Raw genomic sequence first — 27,289 nt, forward strand, 5'->3', positions numbered from 1 at the left:
TTCCTTACCTAATCAAAGCCATGCCCACCACACTTCTAAACATCTAAGAAACAAAGTGAAAACACTCAAAATGAAAATACGAAGACAAAAAAGGAAAAAAAATCAACGATTTAGATTGTATTGCAGTTTCGTCAAACAGTAACAAATACTGTTCATAATAAGAGTTTCACTAAATAGAAAGTGATTATCAAATATTAAGCAATACTCAGTACTTGCACTTTGTACACTAGTTCATTCGGGATAGGGAGAACGAAAAAAAAAAACAGTTTTTTTTAATGAAACAGTAAGCATTCGCAACAGCAAAGCATGCTGTTCTTCTTGAAAGAACAGAAAAGTAACTCACTACACACTGAAATATACACTGACTCCAAAAAATAAGCACCGCTATCCGCGATACATCACATCAATGCAGGCTATGCATGGACATATACACATGTGCATATATATACTCACACATAGGATGCATCAACTGATTGGAATTTCAAGTGCTGCAGTCCAGTACATTAATATTCATGGATATAGTCATATATAAGTAGTAACATTAACAACCTCAAATATGTAAGGCACTATGGCTGGGGACAGTTATACAATGCAGCGAGTCTTGTGACACGAACAATAAGAGCAACGTCTATGCATCTTTCCGTTTACATTTTTGCTCATGCAAGACCACATGCAGCGTGAGGAACAACCCTATTTAAATCGGTTAATTGACTTGACATTGCTAACACCAAAAGACACCGAAAAGGTACAAATACTTCAAACGCAGTACAACATACACTGTGGACAATATGTGTGCATCTGTTGATCTAGAGCTAGAGACTGGGATGGCTTTACAAATATGAATGTGTCTTGCACACGTAAGAAGGCAATATAGAAAAATAGCTGGGATCAGGGGTGCAAAGTCCTAACTATTCAACACCACCCCAATTATTTACCTGTTTTGAGGAGTATTCGTAGAAGATCCGATGCAAAGATATATCAAATGTGCAAAACACATTAAGTGTGAGTTTAACTACTCATTCATTCTTTCATTCAATCAATCATACCTTATTTCCTTCTTAATTTTTGCCCAAATCATCTCCACCGTTGGAACTCTTGTTTTTCTTTTTTAAAGCTTGAAGTTCAATTATACCCAAGTCAACATGATTCAAAAAATAGCTTGCTTTCTCTGTGGTTGTGCCATGGTTTTGAAATGAAAACCATGTTGTTTGTGGTTTAAGATAGAATTCGCCCTGTTCGCTTAGCCCTCAGGTGGTATGAAGGGAACCTGGGCAGCCATGCTCAGATGTAAGGGTACTGGTTTATTTTGGTGGGGCTGAGAGGGAAACTGGCGTAGGCGGGCGAGGCAATGTAAGAGTGCGGGGGAAAGAGGGGCTTGAATTGGCCCTGGGGGTGCAAGGTGGGGGAGGGCAGCAGCCGAGGGTTGATGCCCACTGTGACCTGATGCACGATGCCTGCCGGGTGGGAGATGCTGTAGGTGGGCTGGAGGACGGGGCGGGAGGCTACAGGGGAGGCCAGGAGGTGGGCCACGGGCGCAGCCGTGACCAGAGGACCAGATGGCGGGTAGGACAGCAAGGTGGGCTGGGAGTGCGGGTGGCCCCCAAGGTGGGGGTGGGGCCCCGTGGTGTGGTTTGGGCTGCTGTGGGACAGGGTGAAGGTATGCCCATGCATGGTGGGAGGGATATAGGCCTGGGGTCTCCGGTGGGCAAAGTTGCCGTTCCATTCTTGATGGCAGGAACTGAAATGCTGCACCTGAAGGAAAGATGAACAACATTTGGATGCTCAGATTTCAATGGGCCACTAGATGCTGCTGTTTACACATTTTTACATGTCAGTGTTCTGTCTCTAATTGGTCATCAAAAATTCTAGCATTCACTACATCTTAATGTCTGTCAAACATTGTCTTCGTCTTACTGACAATGCAATAAGCGGCATTACAGTCAAATAACTTATTTTTAAACACAGTTGGAAACCCTTACCCACCCACTGTGTGTTATCTTGAGCATAGCTGACAGCTTTGTTAACAAAAGCTACTGTGGCAGATAAATTAAGTCCCATTTACAGTATGAAGTATGCTCTTGGCTGCTGTTCTGCAATGGAAAATATCTGTACGGTAATTCAAATGCTCTGTTCTCTTTACCACCTAAATACAAAGAGCGTGGTCAAAGCCACTATAGTCACTTGAGAAACTGGGACTTTCCGGTACTTTCTGATTTGCCAAACTTCATCACTTTTTTATGTACCAGCACAGGGAGAGATTCAGGATAAAATGACCTAACCTGACAATGCTGTAAAATGGGACTTCCCACAAGCAAACACTGCCAACTTCTATTTTCAATAACCACAGATTCCCTCTAACCATACAAATGCTCATACTGAACATTCTGTTTGATAGATGGGACTGAATGTTTGAACTTCAAAGTGCATCAATGACAACGAAAAGAAAGACGAAAACAGAATAAAGTTGTCGTTTTTTATAAATGACACAGCAAGAGTACAATAATAAACACTTATTTAATAATTAAGTAATGCCTTCCTGTAAAAGAAGGAGGATTTATAAGATATATGTGGCATATGCGTGACTACATCTGCTCACCTGCCCAAAGCCTATAGGCTGCTGTTGCTGGGGCTGGAATGCAGGGGTGATCTTCTGCGGCCTGTTGAGGAGGGGAGTGGAGTGGTGATGTTGTCGCCCAGGAATGCCTCGCCCTTTGGACTGGCACGAAGACTCGAAGGCTGAAGTAGGAGGTCAAGTAAAGGGGCAGGGATGGAAAAACACAGGGAGATGGAGATGACATAGGTTAATGCAGGTGCTTTGGTGTTTCACAATATCACAATGTAACTCGCAGGTTAAAAAAAAGGCACAACCAGAGATTTCATCCAACTACAAATGCAGAACTGAAATTTATGTCAGGAGGCTTTGTAGACTTGTCAGTGATTTCAGCTGTGCTGATCAGCTCCAAACCTTTAAATACAGTCTCATCTGTCCTCTGAATATGATCTAGGTGTTTATAAATAGATGTGTTTGGGGGAAACTGGAAGGAGTTGGTAACTAAGCTTGTTCATAGAGCTTATAGTGGGGTCAGGCCCTTAGCTAAAAATATACCTTGTAGCACCAGAATAGCAAGCTGTGCCCTTTTATGTGAGGCTTTAGTTGCAATATTTTTAGGGTTGGGGGGGGATGCCTTTGACATGAGAGGCAATACGTCTCTGAATGATTTTATCTGAGGATTTAGAGTTGAACCCTCCACTAAAGAAAGGTAGCCGTTATGTCAGTGAAACACACATAGCCGTCCCACCGACCACAGCTGTTTTAAAGCCTACATACAGCATGTGTAACTCTATTTTAACACCTGAAAGAAACATTCATTTCAGGACATTAAAACATTTTGAGCCAATGCTGCATGTTGTCTGTCGCTTTAAGAAGTTCACATCCACACAGATAGATAAAGGGGCTCTCAGAGTAAGGAGTGTTGACGGCAAACAAATATCCACTCGAGAGATCAGAGTGGATACGTGAGGGCAGGTCACCCATAATCACCTGTGAGAACCTCTGTGGCCTACAAAGACTGCATAATCCCAAGCCATGTGACCTGTGGAGCAGACAGCAGCAGTGGTGACTGGATCTTTGAGCTAGCGTGACCTACTCATGCACTTGAGTGGATAACACCATCAGTGTGTACTTGAGACACATGAGTGTGCAGAAATAAAAATGCTGTGTCACCTGCTTCATTTATCTTGTAATTTAGGTTTAGAAAGTTCAGTGCTCTTATTAGGTCAACTCAAAGTCTGACACGCTAGTGTGTCATGTGTCCAGTCTTACCTGTGTTGCCAGGTGTTTCACCGATGATAGCAGGGTTGTTGTTGTTGTTGTTCTGCACCCTCATCGGAGGCACCACAACAGTACGAACTGTTGGTTTGCTGGGCTCGGTCTCTGGGGCCACGCACGCTACACGGGGCTCGCAGTTCTGATTGCTGCCAGCAATGAAGCGTCTGTCTGTGAATGGACTGTTGCTGTGGCCGGAGGCATCCGAGGCGGGCGAGCTATCCACCGTGTCACAAGCGCTCTCTTGTTCATCATCTGACATACTATGAGAGTCAAATAAGGATGGTTGTGAGAGAGGTGATACCTTTGCTGCAGTGTGAAGTGGAAGCATAACATTTGAAGGAGCTTTTTCTCTGAATCATTTGTGCTGATCGTACCTGTTGGGGTGTTTGCAGGGTGAGGTGCTGGACTGGGCTGAGGCTGAAGAGCTGGTGCTGAGCGTGCTGTCTGGACTGCTGAGGGAGCAGACCCTCTCCATACTGACAGTGCTCTGACATGCCTCACAATCTGCACTACCCTTACACCTGTGTGCAGAAAGAAATGAATGAAGTAAGTCACAAATCATTTAAAGCGAATTTATTGATATGTTAAAAGGAACCAGGCAGTCAGTACTCACTCCCCCATCGAGTGTCTTTGCGCGCTGTCCTCTTCATCACTGCTTATACTGATGACGCTGACAGATGGGCTAGCCAGGTCAGAGATCACCATGGCCTGCCGCTGCTCCTGCGAAACTGAAAGCTCCTCACAGTCTGGTTCCACTTTACAGCAGTTCTCCTCATCATCCTCCTCCACCTGCTCTGTTCCTCGCTGCTCACCAGCGGTACGCCCTGCCTCTGGGCACCTGGCTGCCTCCTCCTCTACCTCCTGCACATTCTTTGCTATATCGGCCATCTTTGGGGACTGGCATGCTAAATTTTGGATGTTTGTGTTTTGGGAGTAGTTGCTGCCCCTATTGAAGAAAAAAAGTCAATTTCAGAAATGGAAAACGCTGTGAGAGCATGTGTTTAGTTTTAAAGGGCCATCACTCACATGTCATACCTGTTCACACAAGGCTTGGCTCTCTTGTTGGCAGCTGGCTGTGGCCACACCACATGTGCAATGCCTATGTTGATTGGCTGGTGGGTGGACATGGTCATTTGGTTGGTTAAGAATGGCTGAGGGTGTGCAATCATGGAGCTATAATGGTTTCCATGGGGACGCACTTTCCTGCATTAAGAAAACAGAACATTGCAAATTGAGCCAAAAGCCCTTAGCGCCATTACAGACAAAATGGTCTCAGTCGCTGGTCCCAAAGGACATGCATGACTCATCGATCATTAACATTCAGGGGAGCAAGTGTGCTGTATCAGAGCAGTACAGACATTCCCAAGGGTGTACATAGCAACTAAAGTTAAAAAGGCACAGATAAATATTGTTTTATGTAAATGCATATATTGGAACTATGACGAATATATACATAGAAAGGATACAGATAATGTGTCAAAGAGATAATATGCTGTAACACTCCTGAAACAGACAAAAATAATTGCTTACCCCCAGTCACCCAGTCTCTGTGAGCCTGCCACAGTATCAGACGCCAAAGTGGTCGATGGTGGGGGCACTGATGTCACCTGCTGCCAAGTGGGCACCAAGATCTGCTGTGCACGATTGGACCAGGCCTGTTGAATTGCAAGCAAGAGAAGAAAATCTTACGTCTATGTTCTCTCACCTTTATTGCCATGACTCCCATCCTTGCTACCCGCCTTACCTGAGTTATGACTCCTGGTCTTATTTGTATGGGTTGGATGGGGGGTGCTTGAGTGACAAGAGGCACAGAAGCCTCCATTCGAACAGAGTAGCCTGCTGCTTTAGCTGTGTTGGTGGGGATTCCTGCAGGGGCAGCACATATTTTGAGTTTTTTTTGTGTTTGTCTAACCACTATAAATAATAATAAACACGTTAAATAAAGATTTAAATGCCCTACCTTGAATGGTTGGGGGACATAGAATGAGTGCCTGCTGAAATGAATCGTTGCATCCAAACTGACCACTTCCTGTCTGCAGAGGTATCCCAGGGTGCAACACTGAGGGGGCTGATGGGGCTAACCCCTAAAAAAGGAAGAAAGGGTTCTGACTGAACTTTTTTGAGGTATTAAAATGATCAACAGTAGCATAAAAGCATCAGTAGGTGGCGACATCTCTGTCCAGAGCAGTCTGCTTTTCAGCCAGACAGAGTCTAGGAACCTGTTTTGTACTGAGAGATCAGAGGGTTAGTCAGTTAACTTCAGGCATAACCCTGGCTTTTCAGACTACAGACGGTAGCTCACTTGGCTCACCTGTGGTAGATCATTACCATGACCTAGAACACAAGGCTGATCTAATCCAGGAAGTTCAAGGAAGTGAATCAAAAAGAACTGATTAAATGAGTATTCATCAAGACTTCCTTATTCTTTAAATGCTTCCCTTGATCTGATGATATTGCATATGACTGGATGCCTTTCTGGATGAACATGCACATAAACTAACTGGCAAATAGGGTAATAACCATCCAATTTATCCAATCTCACCTCAGTTAAAAGTTTTTTTATGCTGGATCAATAAATATCGTCAAACAGTGTTGAACTCACTTTTTGAGTGAGCGATAAACAAAGAACAGTTGAGCATGTGCCTCTGCTTCACTACTCACGCTGCACTCGTGCCTGGCTATAATCACATTTATTGAATAACGAGAACTAGGCTTATATTGTTCTGCAGCAGCTCCTGCACGTAGCCCTGCCCCCACACACATGATAGTAAACACAAAGCAGCCTTTGAGAGGATAATACTAAAAAAGCCACCACATTTTCATGTACATTTCTCCTGAACACAAAGATTTGCCCTTTATTATATTGGTTGATTGAAACAAATTATAGATCGGCAGGAATGAGGCAGCTTTCTTATAGGTCTATCTTTCTTGTAGGTACACTGATAATTCATACATCCAGCTGTGATTATATTGTGTTACAAATTAAGTCTCACATTTGGTCATATTTCCATGTTTCATACACAATAAAGTGGCTTTTGATATCTTTTAGATTATAAAGATCAAACGCTTTCAAAAGGAAAAAGGGTCATCTCCTTCATTTCTCCTCAGCAACAACACCGATTTGCACTGTTGCCATGACCTCAGAAACATGACGTGATTTTGTTGCCATGACAGCCGTGCTGAGACGCAATAAGATGGGCAAGTCAGCATACACGAAAGCAATAACAGCGAGGAAATTGTCTACATGATCAGTCTTCACAGGAGCAGATGAACAGAACAGCAGACTGCATGTCAATAACCCACGCCATCTGTGATTATTCCATTACTCAGATAATGTGTCTTTTTTTTCTATTTCCCATTTCAAGAACAAAAAAGAAGTATAAATAATGTATTAATTTATCATATATACCAACATAATATGTGGTTCTGTTCTCAGATGATTGATTATGACCATAATACAGCTAGAACAACACATCAATAAAAATGACAGATCATGATGCAGACACCCCATGAACAACTTACTTGAGTGTGGACACCGGCAATCTTGCTGAATGGGTGGTTAACAGAGGCAGCAGCGGTTGTGGTCACAGGTCTGACAAAAGGACCTTTATTTCTGTTGGCTGCCTCGTATGCACTGGGACGAGTCCAGCAAACATCCATGATGTGGAAACATGACTTCACACTGCGGGCAGAGAGGTGACATGGGGGAGTTACGTAGGAAGGTCAAAATGACACGACATATCTGAAAAACTGGGGCAAAAAGGAACTCACTGGTTGCTATGGGGAAAGTCGAGCAGGTGTTGCATTGTCACAAAGGGGTGGCTGAGGGCTTCAGCGGGGGAGATCCTCTCTTCTGCATCAATCATCAGCATCTTCTTCAGCAGGCCAACAAACTCCCTACGGTCTGCCTTATCCGCTAGCAAGTCACTACCTTCCAGATTCATCACTAAATTCACCTGGAATACAAACATTTTACTGTTGAAACTACTTGTCAAAATACCCGTTCCATCTTTATTTCTTCTGGAACTTGTTGATGACATTTCCTAATTTTTGGTTTGTATATGTTTGTACTATTTTATACGTCTACAAATAATAATTAACTGTTCATCTACAGAATAACATAATAAAAGACTACAGTACAATAAATAAGAATTGTTTCAATGCAGTACTCTCTGTGTATGATGTCTCAATGGAATTTTTTAAATATGACTTGATTTTTAAAGAATGACACAAACAACTGTCATGAACATGAATTCTCAAGAATCTACTCTGACTTACAAAAGAACAGACCTTAACAAGCATTGATAGTTGCTTGGGGAAATTCCTCCTGTGGTCTCTGAGTATAGTGAGTGAAACCTGAACCTTCATTTTTTAGTATTTAACTGAAGGGAAATTCAGCTTAGAGGTAACCTTTTCTTTCCCAGTAGTAAGATGTGTATGCTCTATTTTGTTCATACAGCTGTACGTGTACTTCCTCTGGTAAAGACCTAGTCGCCTACATCCTCTAAACATCTGATGCTGAACTTCCTCTGAAGTCCGGTTAAGTACAATGTGGTCTGAGCAGCTGAACGTACGTGCGCTATGTCATCCAAACAGCTGAAGATGTACTTCCTTGCTTCCTTTGATTTCATTCCCGTCTCCGTCTCATGCTCATCTGTTGACTACAGAAGAAGAACATATTAAGTAAGAACTGAATTCTGTAAAACAGTCGCTGTATGTACTCAGTTATGTTGTGCTTTTAATAGTTTGTGGTTCCAGAAAACAATTCATTTTTGCTATGTGGGAAATTGAGAAGAACTTCCTAAGTAGGGAAGTAGGCAGGGCATTCATGACTCATGCTCTCAAAATGTATTGCCTTTGCTAGTAAATTTGACATTAGAAAAATGTCACTGTAGGACCTCAGGCTTATTCGCAGTGTGTGAGGCATTGGAACTAGCAGACTGTGAGTATGTACTATAGAATAAGTATATTTTGTCAGACTTTGTCCTAACTGTTCATCATTTTGTGCATGTTTATACAGGAAAGATATGATTGCTTTGTATTAGGAAATGCTGTCTTTGTTTTCCAAGTCTTTGGAAACTTTAACAGTAGCTTTCAGTGAAGCAAAACATGGTTACTCATTTTAAGAACAGGTAATGATGAAATTTGCCCTTTTTTTTCAGATGTGTAATTACTTCTCACCTTTAGTCTCCATGCTGCATATGGCGAGTCAGACTCTCTGCAAAAGAACCGTGCCGTCTTTGTCCCCGCATTCAATAGATGTTCCCCCGGCAAACCCTGTGTCTGAGAAATGTAGCGAATCTGTTGGACATAAGGAGGGAAGGGAGGGAGAGCAGAAGAAGATATAAATCTAGTTGCTGAAGCAAAAGGCCATTTTCACTGGTTTAAAGTGAAATAAAAAAGCTCTGTAATACCATCTTATGTGAAATGATCAACATTTATCTTAATTCTCAACATGTCACTTCAACAACGAATGCCGTTTTTTCCCCCAACTGTTGTTAATTGCTCCATTAAAGACACCTTGCCAAACACAAAACACACCAGAGCACCTTATACTGACATACTCTTTTATGTACTGATAATTTACAAGGCCATTGACAGTGACGTCACACAATCAAGTCTCTCAGAGTCAAGTCACTATGTGGATGTGTACAGTACACGACGGAGACAGCTGCAGAGGCCTTGAACATAGCACATTCCTGAGGAATTGCTAGACTCAAATAAGACCCCTGCACTAAGTGCAGCTTGTGTTTATGATCTGTGGAAGGCGTCGGGGTCTTTTTCATGTATACTCTGATAACAAGGTTCCTATGTTCTCAATGCCAAATGTTTTGCTGCGTAATGATGCTTGTCAGTCAGATGCTGTGAAGCAAGAGTGTCTCATGCAGGTTTATGAGGAGTCCAGTGAGAAGTCTGGCTGACGTCAATCACACACAAGTGTAAAGGACAAGAACCATTAGAGATTCAGCGCTGCTGAGAAGCAAAGAGAGCGCAAAGATATGAGGCACATAACATCTAATACGTGGACTACAGAGACTGAAAATGTTTTTGTTGGAAGCCCCTTGTGTTGTTCTTCATGCTGCCCTTCCTGCTAAATGTGTTGCTTGAGCGGTAGCTTCTATCTGTCTGTCACTGAGGTGTACATGCTGCAATGTGTGTGTGACCTATGTCTCTGTTAGTTGGCTACATAAGGTTATAACAAAAGAAATGTTTTCATTGAGATTCTGATGGCACACATGATGTCTATCGTCTGCAAGACTTAGGGTGATGAAGATTTGCGTTTATATCGAGACAGAATCATAAAACACATTTGGCTATTTTCATTTATTTAGTCATTTTCCCAACACAAGCTGATTTACATCAACCAAAATCTCTCTCCTTTGTTTTCACTTTCTGTATTTGATACTGTTCATGACTATTCATAACACAGTCAAGTATTACAGAAACCAACAAAACTTCCCTCTAAAACTACACTGACTACTTTCCCGCCCTTTCGTGTTCAGAATATGGCTGTGCTGTAGTTCAGCAACATCATGTAAACAGCAACAGACACAAAAACACAACACATTCAGTGTGTGTATGTGTATGTGTGGGTGGGAAAATTCTTGTGACGGGAAAACCCTTATTTTTCCTGGAAGGCGTGTCTCTGCAGAGATCTCACAAACCAGTGAGATCACTGGTGCAAAGCTACCGCTACATAAAACAACTATCTGGCGAGCCTGGGCCTGCTACAGGGCAGACAGGAAGCACAAGCAGCAATTATTTTATGACAGTCCATATAACAATGCACTCTGCAAAAGATGCATTTCAATGATATCCACTGCAATAAATAAAAGCAAATCTAATGGGCTAAGAATAATTGACCCATGAACTTCTGTCTCCCTGGTATACAATGACTTTCTTCCACATTTTTGACATTGGGGTAAAGTTTGTACTGCCTTACATGAAAATATTCCTTCTGGAGACTCAACCACTGCCGACCCAAATCCCTTTTGCTTCCACTGACCCTGCCTACATCCTCGTATTCTTACAAATACTCTGGGCTGACAGTTGGGGCCAAGCCCCGAAGAATAGAAAATTCAGTGAGCACACATTAGTTTGATCTTGGCATTAGTGTGCACTGACCCCCATGGTTGCACCACTTATACTGTGCCTGAGAAAGCACAAAGAGAGTGAAGCGGAGACGGAGGAAGATAAAACAAAAATATGGGAAATGAAGACACACCCTAGCCTCCAGCTCCTGGGCTAATCTTAGCCACCCTTAATGAGACACTGGCTGAATTGTGAGGTTTGTCACATCAAAGAGTTGAGCAGCTTCTTGCTGCACCAGTAAAGTAAAAGGTGGTATGACTTGGGGATGAGGTAAGAAAAGGATAGAGCAAGAGGGGAGGATGGGAGGAGGAGGAGTCAGAGTTATAAATACAATATGCTGTGTGGCATGAAACAAGACCCCTCGCAGAAAGATAAGAAGAAGGAAAGGGGGAAGACGGGTGTTGCCGTCTGCTCCAGCCGGATCACCCTGTGGCCCCTGGATGACATCTCACACCAGCAGTCAGCTGCCTAACTGTTTACTGATATACAGCCAGTCAGGTTATTTACTGAAGTGTTAAAAAATTTACAAGCTTTCTATTTTCAACTTCTGCTCTATTTATACTTTAGATCTACATGACAGAACAGAGCAATGATTTATGATTATCTATGTCTTCAACCTGTCAAACTCCTCTCGTCTCACTTGTGGAAGCCAGTAAAAGATGTATGGTGGATACATTCTCAAATGGTGTAAAACCAGAAATGAATATCTTAAAACTACTAATTTGGATGATAAAAAACAAGGATATTTATTTATATCACATGAAGTATGAGCACATAATTGTTGCTTTTGAATCATGGACAATTTCGTCTTCAAACATGTTTGAATCTACTTAATGATTTTAACTTCTAAATGTAATTTTGTGTCCTTTAATATCATATTTTTCTTTAGCTGATATAGCTTGAAGTGACAGTGAGAGACAGAAGACGAGTAGAAAAGTAATGACTGATGATTTATTTGAAATAAGTTAAGCTCAAATTTCATGACGAAGCACAGAGGAAGTTTTCCTCTATGCTTCGTCATGAAATGGCAGAAACCTGAACTGACTGGTTTAACCAATTCCATGACCGAATGGGGAACTGTGCATGCCAGTGGGCAGGCTTGGCAAAGTGAGACAGTATAGGGTGGGTGTCAAAGTGCAGTTTCAGTCACAGAAAGAATACAGACTACTTTTCAAAGGCACCGCGACTGCTGCTTAATTATCCTGCTGAAACAAGCCAGGGTGGTAAGTTCAGTCATCCTGAAGAACATACAAAGCCTAAAATTAACTGCAGGTGTTTTTAATCAGCAGACAATTGGGAGGTGCAAGACCTAACAAGCTGAATTCTAAAGCGATGTCGGTCTGCCACAATGCCAGTGCTTGGACTGTATTTGGATTCAGTCAGTAGGTTTTGGGGTTTATCTGCTACATACCGCTTTCTACAGGTTCCTTCTCACCTCTTATCTTTACTTCATTGTCTCTAGCACTCCCCATCTATGCCAATTTAACCCACCCCTCAATAAGTCAGGAGGCTTCCCCCCCCCCCGCAATCTCTGTTTTTGGCTCCAGCAAAAACAGATTTATCATATCTAGACTGGTGGCGTGAAGCGCTCCAGTCAAATCTCTTTCGGAGGTGTTGACTTATCTCTCCTGTCTCTGTCTTGGGGAGAGTGAAAAATGATGCCGGGCCATAAAAACACTCTGGTATGACGGCAATGTGCAGTGGGGCTGAGTGCTGTAATGTAGGGTGCTGCATGGGACAGAGCAGGATCTGACTGAGGCTCTGCTGGCAGGCTTTAAGTAGATAGGGCTCCGGGGCAGGGTAAAGCAGCTCAACATAAGCCCAGATCAGTCTAGTCCTGGGAAGACACTGTCAGGGCTCTACTGGGAGGGGCAGACAACCAACAGCTCCGAATAGGCATACCATCAATCACAAGAATATGCCTTTCTGCTCACCGTCACGGACACCAGCTGATGCAGTCCTCAGGGTAGGTGGATACGTCACCAAGGCACCAGTAAATACTGTACTAATTTGGTACTGTAAATCACTTGAGCCTTCAGTCTCTTTCTTCAGTCAAACAATCCATCAGAGCATGTCTTTCCCTGCGTAATTATGCATAAAAGATTCTTTCTCTAAACCTCAAAAGTCTCCTCTCACTCCTATCCATGCCATCCTCAAACAGAAAATCCCTCCAGTATCCGTAAAACAGCATTAGGCCTAGATCCTGCACAGATTAAAATAACAGATTTTCCAACTGTACACACTGTGACAATGTTGCATTCTTGTCCTAGCTTCAAGCCATCTGTCCTAAACTCTGCTGTTGAATGATCCTGTCTGCCTTTTTAAGGATTTGTCAGCTTGTCTGTCCAACAAAATCTCTGAAACACGTCTTTTGGGAGATTTAGACTGAAGTGGCCACGGATCACAAATCCTGTAAACTTCAACAGTGGGAGCCACGTCTGAGTCAGTAACCTGAAGGCAAGCCTGTAATAGAAAGCTGGATTGAATGCAAACTCAAAAACAAACACACTGAACCCACTCCTCTGTAGGCTGCCTTGATTGGAAAGTGTAGAGTGTGGAGAATGGAATAGGGAGGAGACGAGAAAGAAGAGGGACAGAGAGGGGACCAGAAAAATAACTGCTCGTGTGGAAACACAGGGTGTAACTCTATGTATACAGCCACATGGGCAGTGTTAGGATGAATTAAGGGGGTGGTGGGGCTGAACTTTAAAGAGGGTAAAACTTTCCATGTGGGGATGGTACACAGAGGAGAGACTGACTCATACAAGTTGCACCTAGAAGTCAGAGATGCTGGGATATAACGCAGAGAGGAGAGGACAGCAGGAGCTGCACATGAGATATTGAACAATGGTAAACCAAAGGCTAACAAAGTAAGTGGTGAGAAGATGGTTGTTTACCTGGTCGTACTCCAGGGCCCCAGGGTAAAGAGGCCAGCCCAGAAAAAGTTCAGCAATCACACAGCCTAGGGACCACATATCTATGGCTTCACAAAACGGCAATCCCAAAATAATCTCTGGAGCCCTGTGGAACAGACAAAAGACACAACTATTAGTTTGAGGTCATACAAAACAATATGTTATTTATAACATGATATCCAGTTACATAATCTAACATATGAAGATGGCTAAATAAAGTGTTTTAGTACTATCTTGACAAGAATGAAAACAGGTCTGTGAAACAAACATTATAAATTGAAAAACCTAGTGACTAATGATTGTTTTCATACACTTTTTGTTAATTACTCAAACTGATAAATTGATTGTCAAAGTAGTTTTCAATCAAGCTTAGTTAATAGTTGACAACTACAAATGATTCAGACATGTATTTCATGGATAACAAAAAACGTTTTTTAAGCACCAGTCTGCTCCAGAGACAGTTTTGTTTGCTGAAGCACTTACATTTTTCAAAATTTCTGCATATAATTGTTCACAAACAAGCTATACAGTTGATATATGAACTGACATCACCATAAAACCATTTTTTTCTCAGTATGCATGTACTGTTTTTTGGCTCAGTACACTAGGGCTGATGTCCTCAGCTAATTATTTAACAATTTATTACAAATGTCATGGAAATCCTGTTGATGGCTAGTCGTGTGTAACGGTGACGGTTGTTGTGTGTGCACTGTAGCTGCCAAGTGTCATGAGGCTTAGTCTGTGGGTTAGCAGGTCAGCCAGGCTGGGATCAGACCTTTGACAGGCTGTTGTATCTGCTCTGGGATGATAGGAAATAAGAAGCATGGTCACTACCTCTTCGCCTACACGCTGGCTCTGTTACTTCAAGTGACTCCATAATAGAACTGTAATACCATGTCACAGGGAAGGCTAGTGGTGACGCAGACCTGTCGACACCAATATAGGTAAGACATGTTGACAACTGTCAAGAACTCTGTGTTTAGGACACATCACAAAGCCTGTAAACTATGACAGTGCACCAACAGCATGATGTAGCCTGAGTCTGTCTGTGCAAAAGTGGCCTCTAAGCACAATCAGACAGCACATACCTAGTAAGATGGTGCTTGTGAAGAAGAATGTGTAAATAGTGGCAATCAGATGAAGGAAGAAAATAATTTTGTGAACTGATGAAAATCTAGGTTTAGGTTTTCTAACATCCCTTATTTAATACAATGGTAGGGCTGGGTAATGATACCATAAACTGTCTTAATAATTGTATCAATATAAATAAACTGAGACCATACTGTTATTATAATACTGTAATTATTTCAAGAGCAATTATGTCATTATTGCCTGCATAGATGATAGCACTGCTAAAAATAACTCATCCCTAAAATGACTTCAGGGAGAAACTTGAGAGACAGAGATATCATTTCACTTCCGTTCAGCGTATTTACAGGATATACCCTCAACAAAATATTTGCCATCATGGAAGAATTCAGAGGACTTTAAAATAATCTAGCTGAGATTCAAATTAGCTCCAGTGACATCCTAGACAGCTGGACAACTCCGGCAATTCTGCTCTTCCGTACTGAACATAACTCAAGGCATCCAGCAGAGAACCCCTCAATGACGTTGTTGAAGCCATATGGGACTGAATGGTGTTGGACATATGGCTAGCAACAGCAAACTTAAGACCTGCTAAAATAAGTTTTAGACAAATTTATCACATGGTCAAAACAAATGCCCGCAACAGCTGGTGCAGCAGGCAGAATAGCAGCAGAACACCAAGCTGGCGGTAATGCCGACCATTCGGGCCTCACAGGCATGTCCTATTTATAAGGGACAGGTTCTCCCTGGAGGGGTGGTGAGAGATGCCACATATCAACACACACACACTTGCATTCATCAGGGCATGCCACTAATAGGGATACAGTAAGACTGATCAATTCAACTTGAGAAGCACTATGAGGTATCATCAGGTTGGTCTAGTAGTTAGAGACTACACTGTAACCAAAAACGTCTTTCCCCCTGGAAAAGCAAGAGTCTATCAACAGCTTCTATTCAACCTCTGAGGTGCAGCCTAATGGCGCTGTCAATTCAAGATGTGGCTGATGAAATATAAACAACAGTCTTTGCTTACTTCTTGAACTAAATGGTGTGTTTATGATACACTTTCTCGACACAAAAGGTTCTACTATCTTCTTTTTAAAGTCCCAAATCTATCATACAGGCATTTCAAAAGTTTAACTACTTCACAGGACATGTTTCCTACTTTACTGAGAAGTCCACTCTCAATGTATGTGCACTGGAGGCTGTAGTTTAACGGTTTACACATTACACTAGTGCATGTTAAGCACTGGTCCAGCATTGACTTCCTAACTATTAGTGTTGTCACAAATCATCCTCATAGGTAAGTCTCTTAAAACCAGATTTTCAACACTTTCAGCAATGATTGTGAAAAAGTCTTACATTATCAAACTCAGCACAAACATCATTCTACACAGTGAAGTTAAAATATTTCAACATTAACATAAACTGTTTGGGTCATATGCAGAGTTAATATGAAAAAAGCATTTTAGACCTTGGCAGGGATAAAGTACTTGTATCCATGTGATACACAATGTGTCAGCATGATTTCATCTCTTCTAGCATGTGAAACATTTTTAAAATTGTCCTTGGCTGTTTTCAGGATCTAACAACCTGGAAGAAATACATGAACAAAAATAATGATGCCAGTATAAGCTTAGGTAGTCACAGAAATCAAAACCTGAAACAGTTCCGTTTTCAGAAAAAACAAGAAGAAGAAGGGAGTATTGCAGAGCAACCCTATGTTAGGCTCTTCCTCATTTCTTTATTACTTAGCTTTAACCAAAGTGTATACAGAGTGCTCTGTTCGTTATCTCTTTTTGTCATTTCCCTTTCCCTGCTAAATGCACAATAGCAGTGCAACATGTTAAATCATGGAGTGAATTAAGAGAGTCAAATAGAAAACAGGTCTCTCTCCTTTGTTTTTTTTTTTTTGGGGGGGGGGGGGGGATGGGTGTTTCCATGGTCGCACCGCTTCATCCTAATCAACGCAACTCAAGCCTCACCGCCCTGCTGTGAAACCAAATCTATTTTCCATCCTTAGGATATGACGTACAAGCTGGGGGGCCATTGAATGCAAGAGGAGAAAAAGCCTCGTGACTGCTCACTGCCACGTGCAAGAGCTCCAGAGTAAATGAACGGGTACAACAAAAAGATGAGCAGGGCGGTGGACTGAGTGTCCTACCTTTTGCCTGGCACATGCATGGACTTCCGCTCCACGTAACACTTGAAAGGAAAAGTGTGTATGACCACTAAATAAATGGGCGTCCCGGATCAGATGACCTGATGCCACAGAGCTGCACCTCAACAGGCAGTGATTCATCCAATATCAACTTAAGTTTTGTGACCATACAGAACATGTAAGTGCCATTTCCACATGTACAGAATACCCCAATATGAAGCAGCTGGAAAGTGGTACATAGAGTGCACGACTGTTTGATTTAAAATATACAAATACCATAAGCAGCAACAGCGAAGGATGCATTAACATCATTAACTCTGTAGCATCAAGTTAATGCAGTCAATCTGCTTCTAAAGCTTTAATGTACTGCCAATACATCTCTGTGCGAAAGCTGTTTTCCTCTGTCACAAGACAAAAGGTTGCCTATCAGGTCTGCTGACTGATACTACTGTCCCGTTCAAAGGTTGGAAACGAATGACTATGAGCAAGACATGAGTTGTCTTCAATATCGCTGTGTTCAAAGGTTTCCATAGAGTCTCATGTGTTATCTGTGAAAAACACCTCCAGAGGCAACAGAGGGGAAAAAGACAAATCTTCAAAGAGCTTTCAGCGTCTGCTAGCAGCGTTGTCAGACGCTCTTTTCAAAACATTCCTCTGCTCACAGCTCACTTCCACAGTTTTCCCATTTATACAACTGTATACCATAGAATTTGATTTTCTCATCATGTAGAAAATGGTTAAGAATGTTAATTTATTATTATAATCAATAGATTAAAGCATCTAATGTTTGGTTACAAGAGGTCACCACAGAACGAAGCCTGACTGAGAATAACAAACTCTGCACTGGCTGCTGGCTTGTCTTTAGTGGAAACCATCACTAACAAACTCTAATGCACAATGCTGAGCACAGCAGTAACAGCAGGCCCAGCCTGGGCACACCACTGTGCCAAGTGTAACCCGCCCTCACTGCAGGTATGATACTGAGAAACAATCACAAAATAAACCCCAACCAGGGACAAGCAATGGTAACATTCTGTTGCCATTTTTTTTCTCCTCGTAGCCTGAGGCATCCACTATACTTTACTGCTCCTTTGTGGTTAGGCTCTGACCAATGAAAACAAGTCTGCCCTGGTCAACAAGTTCAACAGCTTGCTCCTTCACCTCAAACAGCTGCCTCCCTTCCTCCATCCATCTCTTCCTATCCTCCCTTTCTGTTTGTCTGTGTCTAACTCACACAGAGGCTGAGGCACAAGGCAATCGTTGTGTTAGTGGAACCAACACAAACAAGATGCATGGCGAGAAAACACACACAAACGTGCACACTTAACTGTCGACCCAGAGGTTCAGAAGAACCCCTAAAACATCGGATATCAGTTCTATCGCGATATCTTAAATCTTCATTTTTATTTCTTCATTCAACTCAATATTTACAACTGAAGTTATCAAAGTTCTGTCAAGCTCGATTTTGTGTTCAGTTGTTTTGGAACAACGAATAAGCTAAAAGCTAAGTTAAAACAATACAGCTAATATGCTAATATGTAAGAAAACATGTAAATGTGAACATTTTTGTTCAATTGTAAACTGTATTTTTTTAATATCAGACAATAGCTTAGTGTTACCTTTGCTTCCATCGGTGTCAAGATAGGCTAAATATACCGCAGTAATATCTCTTACTCTACTCTGCAGCACTCTGATACAAAACTCATATTAATCTTCTGTTCTGTGTTCTTCTGACTGTGGGTAAGATAGCAAACAAGCATATTTCCCAAAGTGTCAGTGTTTCTTTGATATGCAGTTCTGCTGTTGTCATTTGTATATTATTTTTATCTCACCTGGAAAAAAGCAGTACAGACAAGAGTCTTGTTCTTTGCATGAAGGGCCCTGGCAGAACAGAGAAATTATCTCTATTTCTTATTCATGGCTATTATCTCATACTCCAGAAATAGTCCTCTGATCCTTTCATGCTCTGTCCTCACAGGGAAGAACCAAGTGTAAAGTGGCATCCTACCATCACGCACAGAGCACAGCAAATAAGGGTGGCTACATGTAGGGAGGGGGTCATTATCATTGCATGCTTACGCAGGCCTTTCAGTAAACTCGTTCTGATAAACACACGCATTTGAGCTACTCTGCAGTTGGGGTTAGCTCCGCCATAAAGACAGACTGACAATATGGTGACTCTGTGATGGAAGAATGGAGCTTTACCGCACGTCTCTTCCAGGAACTGTAATTCCACACACCCTCAGAGCACTCTCCATTATTCAGTGGAACACAGAGGCAGTATAGCAAAAGCAGCAGTAGCACTTGCACTCTGATCTGCCCAGACCTTAGATTAAGGATACAAGGCTTTAGACACGTTTTACAGATGTTAAACTTTCAACATGCTGACATGGAGCCAGTGTTAAACAAACTCTGTTCTTCCAGTTCAGGTGGACTAAGCTGCTACTACTACAGTTATCAGAATCAGGATTATTGGCCAAGTATGTGTACACACACAAGGAATCAATTGTAGTTTTTTGTTGCATAAAAAATAAAGGTCAACAATAGACAGAACTATGGACACAAGTGTGTGGAAAAAAGACATATAAAAACAGATTGATAAAAATTGACAATTCAAGTTCTGTACATTTTAAACAATACCAATAGTGCAAAGAAACAAATGATTAAACATGGAGTGAACTTTTATGTAGAATATGTGAGTATACATGCCAATTCATTATATAAAGCATGTAAGATGTATGTTGACAGTGACAATGGTTATGGCATAATGATATGTGCATTTCAAATGGTGCTTTCACATTTTAAAAATGTTATGTCAAATCTATACTATTCTACTATTTGGAAATCAGCTGCAACCACTGAATCTGGGCTCTGGACAATATAACCAAAACACTTGCCTGAGGGTAATAAGACCATTCAGGATTTTAGAAAAGACAAAAGACAAATAAACAGATTAAATATTTGTTTCCTTGCACATCTACCTGAAATGTCCTTGATAGTTGCCAAAATAACCAGAAATACTTCTTTTAAACCTCCTTAAAGTCAAATATTTACCAGAATACACAGCAAAAAAAGCAAGTTATCAGCAGTTTAAAGCCTTGACAACCACATATCTGGTTCTACTACATATCTATCTTGAGTTGCCAACTGCATGACATTGGTCATGAAGGATGCCGTTTTCAAGGTCGAGCCTCACATCTACCCAAAAGCCACTCAACAACAGAGACCCAAATACTTCCAGGATAAAGGGTTAACCTTAACATTTGAAGCAATTTCTGCAGTTTTCTATTCTTCTGTTACTAAGCTTGAACTGTTTGTTAAACTACTGACACAGGCAAACCAGAAACACAGAATTTATTGTGAAGCAGTGCACAGTTAACTGTTAGTGTTCATTAATGATGAAGTATTTTTAAAACAATATTTCTACCATAACACAAGTCAAGTCAAGTGCTTGTTGAGTTAAGTTTGCACATATCTAATTTAATGTGACAACAACTTTGCAGCTTTGCAAGAGGGTAGCAAAAATGCCCTTGCATAAGGAAATTCCATAAAAAGCTGCCAATTTTGTTATTCAAGGCAGTCATAAAGCATTATATTGAAACGTGACCGTTGGCACAACACCACCAAAGTCATTTGTAGCTGGAAATATGACGCAGTGTAGTTCTCAGGGCCCTGATGATGGTTGCGTGACAGAAATTGCCACCAAAAGATTGGACTGAATTGATAAGTAATAGGCATTTAGTGTGCGAGCACAAGTTAAAGGTACTCCATAAACCTTAGGAGAGTTGCTTCCATCTCAGATTCAACATTAAGTTCAAAGAAAATGTGTAAATTTAAGCTAAAATTTTGTATGGATGCAAATTTGACAAGACATAAAAGTGGACTGAAAACAAAAAGGTAACACTGTGTTAATAAAACACAAGTTGATGCACAAAAACAGTATCATGTTTTCAACCTTGTTGAATAATTTAAGTGCTTTCTAGCTGACAGACTGCAAGCTATTGTGGCCATACGAATACCTGGAAACTGGAAACTGCTGCATAAGATAAACAACACATGTTTATTGTAATATAGCAATTTGTTTTCAACATGTTGTCACATTAAAAGTGAATTAAAAAGTTAAACTTCCATAAGCACATCCACATACAAATTATTTAGTATAATGTCCGCAAAAACCTAATCACATTTAATCTTGAGCCGAGATTCAGGAACAGTCACAAGGGGCCTGAAGCTGTGCTCCTGCTGATGGGGAGCAGCCATTCAGCAAATATAACTGAGAAAACTAAACCTATTAGTACTTTAAAGATATCATCTCACAATCAATTCTAAAACTTATTGATAACGAGTGAAGACATACTAAAACAGGAGCGATATGATCTTGACTTTAAGTATTTGTTAAAAGCCAAGCTGAATGTGTAAGTTTTTTGGCTTGGACCCAACTACAGTGAATTAGAATAATGTTACTGAGATCAAATGTATGATATTTTTTAACCTTGCTGAATTCACCCCAAAAGAGAAAAAGATTTTCATAACTTGTTTTCAAATTATAGGTCACTGCTGAATATATGTTGGAGATTTGACAAAATATTACACTCTTGAAAAAAACTTTACACTTGAATAACAAACACTAACCAGAATCTTCATAAATTTTCAAGTAGAACATGGATCTAAAACCATAATGGAAATGACTACTTCTGAGAGTTCCAACTAAGCTGACTGTGCAAACCCGGGTGGCAAATTACAAGAAGCCACGGTCAAAATGCTTGTAAATTGTGGAAGCGGCTGGCATATCTGTCAAAGTTATAGGTTTGAGTGGCTGATAGATTTAAGTTATCCAGCAGCCACTTTACATCACTGGCCAGTGCACATTCCGTGCTGCGTACATAATCAAACAGACAAACACAAATGGACATCTGAAAATCAAAACAGCTGACGTTAGAGCTGGTTGACCTTGAACGAGTAAGTGAGAGCTCTCTAATATTTCAAGCTGTCCTTATTTCATTCTGGCTGCCTATGTACTTCACCATCTATAGAAGTCAAAGCCCACTGGCCGGCATCCCATGAGCTATTTTAAGCAACCCTTCACTCTTACCCTCAGCAACGCTGTTCCCTCACAGTATGCTTTGCATACCCCTGTCTGCCAGGGGGAAAACTGCAGCTTTCACCAAGCATTTTCTATCCATTTGTGATTGTAATCAAAACAACTTTGTCCTAACAGGAAAATCAAATCAGAAATAAAATATTCAGCTCTCAAGTGTTTACTGAAGTCCATATTAAAGGAAAGTGGCCCTCTGGTTGTAGCCTATAGTAGCCTACTGGTGTGAATGATTTGTACCCAGAAGGACCTTGATTTTGCACTCTTTGGCCAGCAATGACACAGAGGCAGATTGTATTATGGTACAACACCATGCAAGACTTGTGAGAATCTGCTGGTCACCAAAGCTCAAGGTTGACACAAGTGACAAACAGAGCTGAAACAGCTTAAGCATTCAATTCCTCCCCCACAAAAGAGGGGTGCACTGATCCGAAATTAAGATCGGATATAGGCCCCGATATTGACAAAATTGCTGGATCGGGCATCGGAAAATTTATCAGATCCAAGGACCGATCCTAGAGGTGGGTAAAAATATCGATCAGTGCATTGCAATATGCATTGCAATATATTTTTTCCCAATTCAGCATCAATTCAGAAAATCCTCGGAATCGATTCAGGCAAGCAGCGGCCCCTGACCACCCACTGTCCCTCGCTGGACGCTTTTCGGTCCCCGCCTCGAGCAGCTGGAAGCGCCTCGCCCGCGACCTCACTCGAGGGTCGGAGGGTGATGCGCAGCGGAAACACCGTTGGAGCTGCAGAGGCAGGTAGCCAATGTCTGATGCACCGCTCTTTCGGAGACTGTAAACTCCCAGCGCAACCGACTCACCCTGGCTGCTGCACCGTGCGCCCGCGGGTAGCACTCTCCTCCGTGGAGAGAGGGGCCTAGCCAAAGGGCAGAGGGACAATGGTTATGTCTATATTTATGTCAGACAAAAATGTACCATGCAGTCCCAGAAACAATGGCACTTTCTCAGCTTAAATATGGTTGCACTATTACTAAACTTTAACTAAACACTTTGTGTGCCTTTGTTGACATTTCAATTTGAACTACAACTTCCCAGAGGAAAGACTTATCATTTAAGATTACTTCTTTGAATTCAAAAGGTACTCATTGTACTTATACTTGTACTTATTACTGAATCGATATCGAAGCATTTAAATCAAGATTGAATTGAATCGATACTGAATCAAAATGTGACCTACAGAATCGAAATCAAATGGCATTGTAAGGTTCTTAACAAAACCCAGTCCTAGCTGATCCTGTTTTTTTTTTTCCCTCTGTTCCAGCACATCCTATGTCATTCATCAGCTGCACGTGTCAGATGCTGGAAGAGTTGAGTTAACCGTTAAGCAACGTGGAACAAGCGAAACAGTCGGCTGTGTGGAGATACTTCACGTTTGCCACGCCAACTAGTTCGACGGCTGTTTGCAATGTCTGCAAAGTAAATGTTTCGAGGGGTGGTGGTAGTACTGCAAAGTACAATATTACCAATTTAATCAAGCACATCCAAAAGCACCATGCTAAGGAGTACGCCTGCAGCTCAACAAAACCAAAGAAGCAGAAGACAGTACAGCACAGTAACTAACTTTGGCAGATGCACTTCAACGATGCAAAAAAGATTCTGATGGAAAGCTTGAAAGCACTGGCAATAACACAGAAAGTTTTAGAATTCATATTTTGATGCTCAACCAATGACAGTTGTTGAAGATGGGGGCTTCCGTTGCCTACTGGAATACTTACTACTACTTCCAAGGTACTCTCTTCCATCACACAAGTATTTTTCCGAGACCGGAATACAGTTGATTATTGATTCAACAATGATATCCGATCAGTATCGGCATCGACAGATACACAAAGCCTAAGCATCGGTATCGGGACTGAAAAGGTCGGATCAGTGCATCCCTACCTAAGTTTGACAGGTATATTTTGAGCAACTTCTTGTAACAAAGTACATTTAAAACAGTATGATATATTAAAAAAAATGATGAATTGATCCATGTGTGGGTTAGAAAGGGAATGCAATAACGTTGTGTCATTGACAAGCATTTTTTTCCGCTGGTTCCATAAAACTACGGCTGAGGAAAAGGTCAATAAAGTCTTCTCAGTTCAGTGAATGAGAAAATCTACAGTAAATGCAAATACAGACAGACATCAAATCTATTTGCATCTACAGTACTTTAATTCCCTGCAGAGCAAACTGCTTCACTGGCTCTGTGTGCAGGCAGTGAGACTTATTCAAATGCCATGTAAATGCCTTTCATTAAAACAGCCTAGCAATGACCTGAATGTGGCTCACAAATCCTGCTTACTTCTTCCCAGCCTCAGAGACCAAGATTTAAGACAAAAAAAGAACTAAAAATACAGTATGAACCACAAAATCAACTGTCTTAATCTCACTATTTAAGTAGCAGATATTCAAGCTGTTAGAAACTGTTATCTGAAAACATAATGACCAGACCTTTCTAACAGGGAGAGCACACGTCAAAGGCTCATGATCAACTCAAACTGCCTTAATGTATAAGTCTTAAGACTAGATCTAAATTGACTTTTGCAACTTTTGTTCAGACTTTGAGTAATTCAAGAGGTAAGCCAAAAACCCACTTACGTTTGCTTCAGTGCTGCCTAAACTGACAGCAACATTCGCTGTATTACACAGCAAAATCAAACACGCCAAAAACTAGAGTGACGGCACTCAAACCAAGGGTACTCAAACAAGTTGCAATTTCACCAATGTGGTTTGAGGGGAGAGGAGTGAAAGTTCTCCCACTGGTGCTCACATTGACATTTCTGAAGGTGGAAAATGTCCATGAGTAACAGGGTGATACCACTTTTGCCACAAACATCAGAAATAACGTATTTGATGATGACACTTAAAAATTAATGTACACTTGTCTTTTAGAAACTGACTTGACTTGAGAGGTGGAGGAGGGACAAGATGGCACATGTGCATCAACAGGGGAGCTAGCTGTGAACAAAAATTATTTTGGCAAAGTATAAGCACCATCTACATCAATCATTCACGGAGCATCATACCTATCATAGGATGTCATCAGGGAGGAAAACCAACTGGCACTACAGAGAGAGAACAAGGGCTGCTTTCCTCTAATGGCAAATGTCGCCTGCTGGTGTGGATCGGTGCCACCAGTGTGAATCAGACCATGTTTTTAGTGCTGCCGGCAGCATTTCTCTAAACCGCAATGCACTAAAACTTAAAAAAATAAGCATGCTCATCTACCTTGCCAGAAATCTTTATGTTCCAAAAGAGGCTCTGTTGCACTTTACTTTCCTTGTTTAAGCATTGTGTGTGTTCAGGCTAGATTTCAGATTGAATACTTTCACAATATTCTTGTTCACCATTTCTTTTGTTAATCTAAGCACTTTGCAGTCAGATTCACACTTGGTATGCTAATTCCTAACATGCCAACTGTAGAAATTCATAGACAGTGAGCAAGGATATACGTATATTAATTATACTGTGCAGTATACTACCAAAAGTATGTATGATATCATTACATTCTATAGCCATCCTTGCATTGCATCTATAGACTTTAGGTTACAGTTATGCATGTAAAGTGTGACTGTAACCTAAAGTGCATGCATTTCAGTCTTCCATCTGAAACAGACTTCCTTTAAAGCCAGTGCACCTGTTTACACTAAGTCTGTTTTTTTTCAGATGCAAGATTGAATTGCAGCCGGTCAAAACAAACTCTTGTGACACTAGATTTTCTTGAATGTGCCATATTGTCTTTTTACTCATTGCAGCATGCTTCAGATGTGGCATGGCGCCATAACATGCTGTGTCCATGCAGCAGTGGGTCACTAGCAAAAGGACTGCACGGTGCAGGATGTACGTAACTGCATGTATGCAGGGCAAATATTGACAGCCACAGTTCACTCTTTGTGCCTTGGGAAACATCCAAAGAGGGTAAAATGACAATGTAGTGAGTGAGTCAGTGAGTTATCATATGACTTTGTTGAATAACTGCCTCTAATAAACAGAGAAGACATTAGCTGCAAAGATTTTTAATTCAAATGATTTAACAGCCATTAGTCACGCCACCTGTGCAACAAGCATGTTTTGCCATGACGAGGTCAAAATCCTAGTTGCTAGGATTAACTACATAAAACTACGTGACAAGAAGCATTCCTCCTCATGCACAGATGATCAGATAAACTCTGTGGGACCAATGACGTGTCGCGTTTCACTAGAAGGACGTGGTATTATTGTGTGTACCTCTTTACTGTGCCAAAAACAAGTTACTATTTATGAAACAAACAAAAACACATAGATATGCATTTGTACAAAATCTAATGTAAATTATTGTCAGCAATGGCAAAATGACTTACATTTAATCAACTCAGTCTCAATGCAAACCAGGAAAAGGAACAAACCAAACAGTGAACTGGGTCACTCCTGTCTCTTACTCAACAGCTGATACCATTTCAGGATGGTTTTTCTAATCAAAACCAAAACTGCCAAAGGTAATTTGTCCTACTGGTTTTCCAAGGGCACGTCCAAAACTGTCAGAAACACATTCGTCTTTCTAACGTAAACATTATGCAGTGCTCCTACTGTCATGTCATGCCTGTAACAGCATACACATGTTTGAAATGGCCTTCAGGAATTCCCCAAAATACATTGCGTGACTTAATCTATGTGTTTACACTTTGTATATTATTGTCAAGTATTTGCATTTCATTTTTTCTTTGACAATATAATCTCTGCAAATCCTTTCAACTCCTGAGGCAAAAGCTGCTTCAACCTGAATGCAAATACAACCAGAAAGTCAATCAAACATTTCCTTTTCTGTCTTTTTCTTAATGTTTAAGGTCTTGGAAAAAAAACATTCTCTTTCCCAGGCAGTGGGGACATGAACAGTCAGTCTGTAGTCCGCTAGGAAGGGTCACATTTTTTCAGTGTCTGTGGTATGTGGCTCCTAAATAGGCAGGATGTTGTGCAGTATGGGAGACATTTCCTTGTTTTGCTAGAGGAAGGACATTTTTGTAACCTGACTATGGCGGTCTGGACACCAACAGAGACTGAAATTAGTTTGAAAGACACTGAACTCAAACTTTCTTTGTCAACAACAGTCAAAAATCTTCTTTT

General features: G+C 41.2%; 1 protein-coding gene across 3 annotated transcripts in view; it reads right to left on the bottom strand.

The window, feature by feature from the left end:
• Positions 1 to 234: 234 nt before the first annotated feature.
• Positions 235 to 27,289, bottom strand: part of hipk3b (homeodomain interacting protein kinase 3b) — a 37,491-nt gene continuing 10,436 nt past the window's right edge. For 2 of the 3 annotated variants that reach the window (XM_037095429.1, XM_037095431.1), the window contains exons 3-16: positions 13,819 to 13,942; positions 9,011 to 9,130; positions 8,404 to 8,490; positions 7,601 to 7,785; positions 7,352 to 7,511; positions 5,790 to 5,913; positions 5,574 to 5,695; positions 5,360 to 5,484; positions 4,856 to 5,032; positions 4,443 to 4,775; positions 4,204 to 4,350; positions 3,824 to 4,089; positions 2,597 to 2,736; positions 235 to 1,752 (exon numbers count right to left, since the gene is read on the bottom strand). In XM_037095429.1, the coding sequence (XP_036951324.1) occupies positions 1,282 to 1,752; positions 2,597 to 2,736; positions 3,824 to 4,089; positions 4,204 to 4,350; positions 4,443 to 4,775; positions 4,856 to 5,032; positions 5,360 to 5,484; positions 5,574 to 5,695; positions 5,790 to 5,913; positions 7,352 to 7,511; positions 7,601 to 7,785; positions 8,404 to 8,490; positions 9,011 to 9,130; positions 13,819 to 13,942 (2,581 nt within the window). In that variant the 3' untranslated portion in view covers positions 235 to 1,281. The remainder of the gene's footprint in view (positions 1,753 to 2,596; positions 2,737 to 3,823; positions 4,090 to 4,203; positions 4,351 to 4,442; positions 4,776 to 4,855; positions 5,033 to 5,359; positions 5,485 to 5,573; positions 5,696 to 5,789; positions 5,914 to 7,351; positions 7,512 to 7,600; positions 7,786 to 8,403; positions 8,491 to 9,010; positions 9,131 to 13,818; positions 13,943 to 27,289) is intronic. The other variant, XM_037095430.1, reaches the window with a different exon arrangement.

Source organism: Acanthopagrus latus, chromosome 4 (assembly GCF_904848185.1).
Source record: "Acanthopagrus latus isolate v.2019 chromosome 4, fAcaLat1.1, whole genome shotgun sequence".
Lineage (NCBI taxonomy): Eukaryota > Metazoa > Chordata > Actinopteri > Spariformes > Sparidae > Acanthopagrus > Acanthopagrus latus.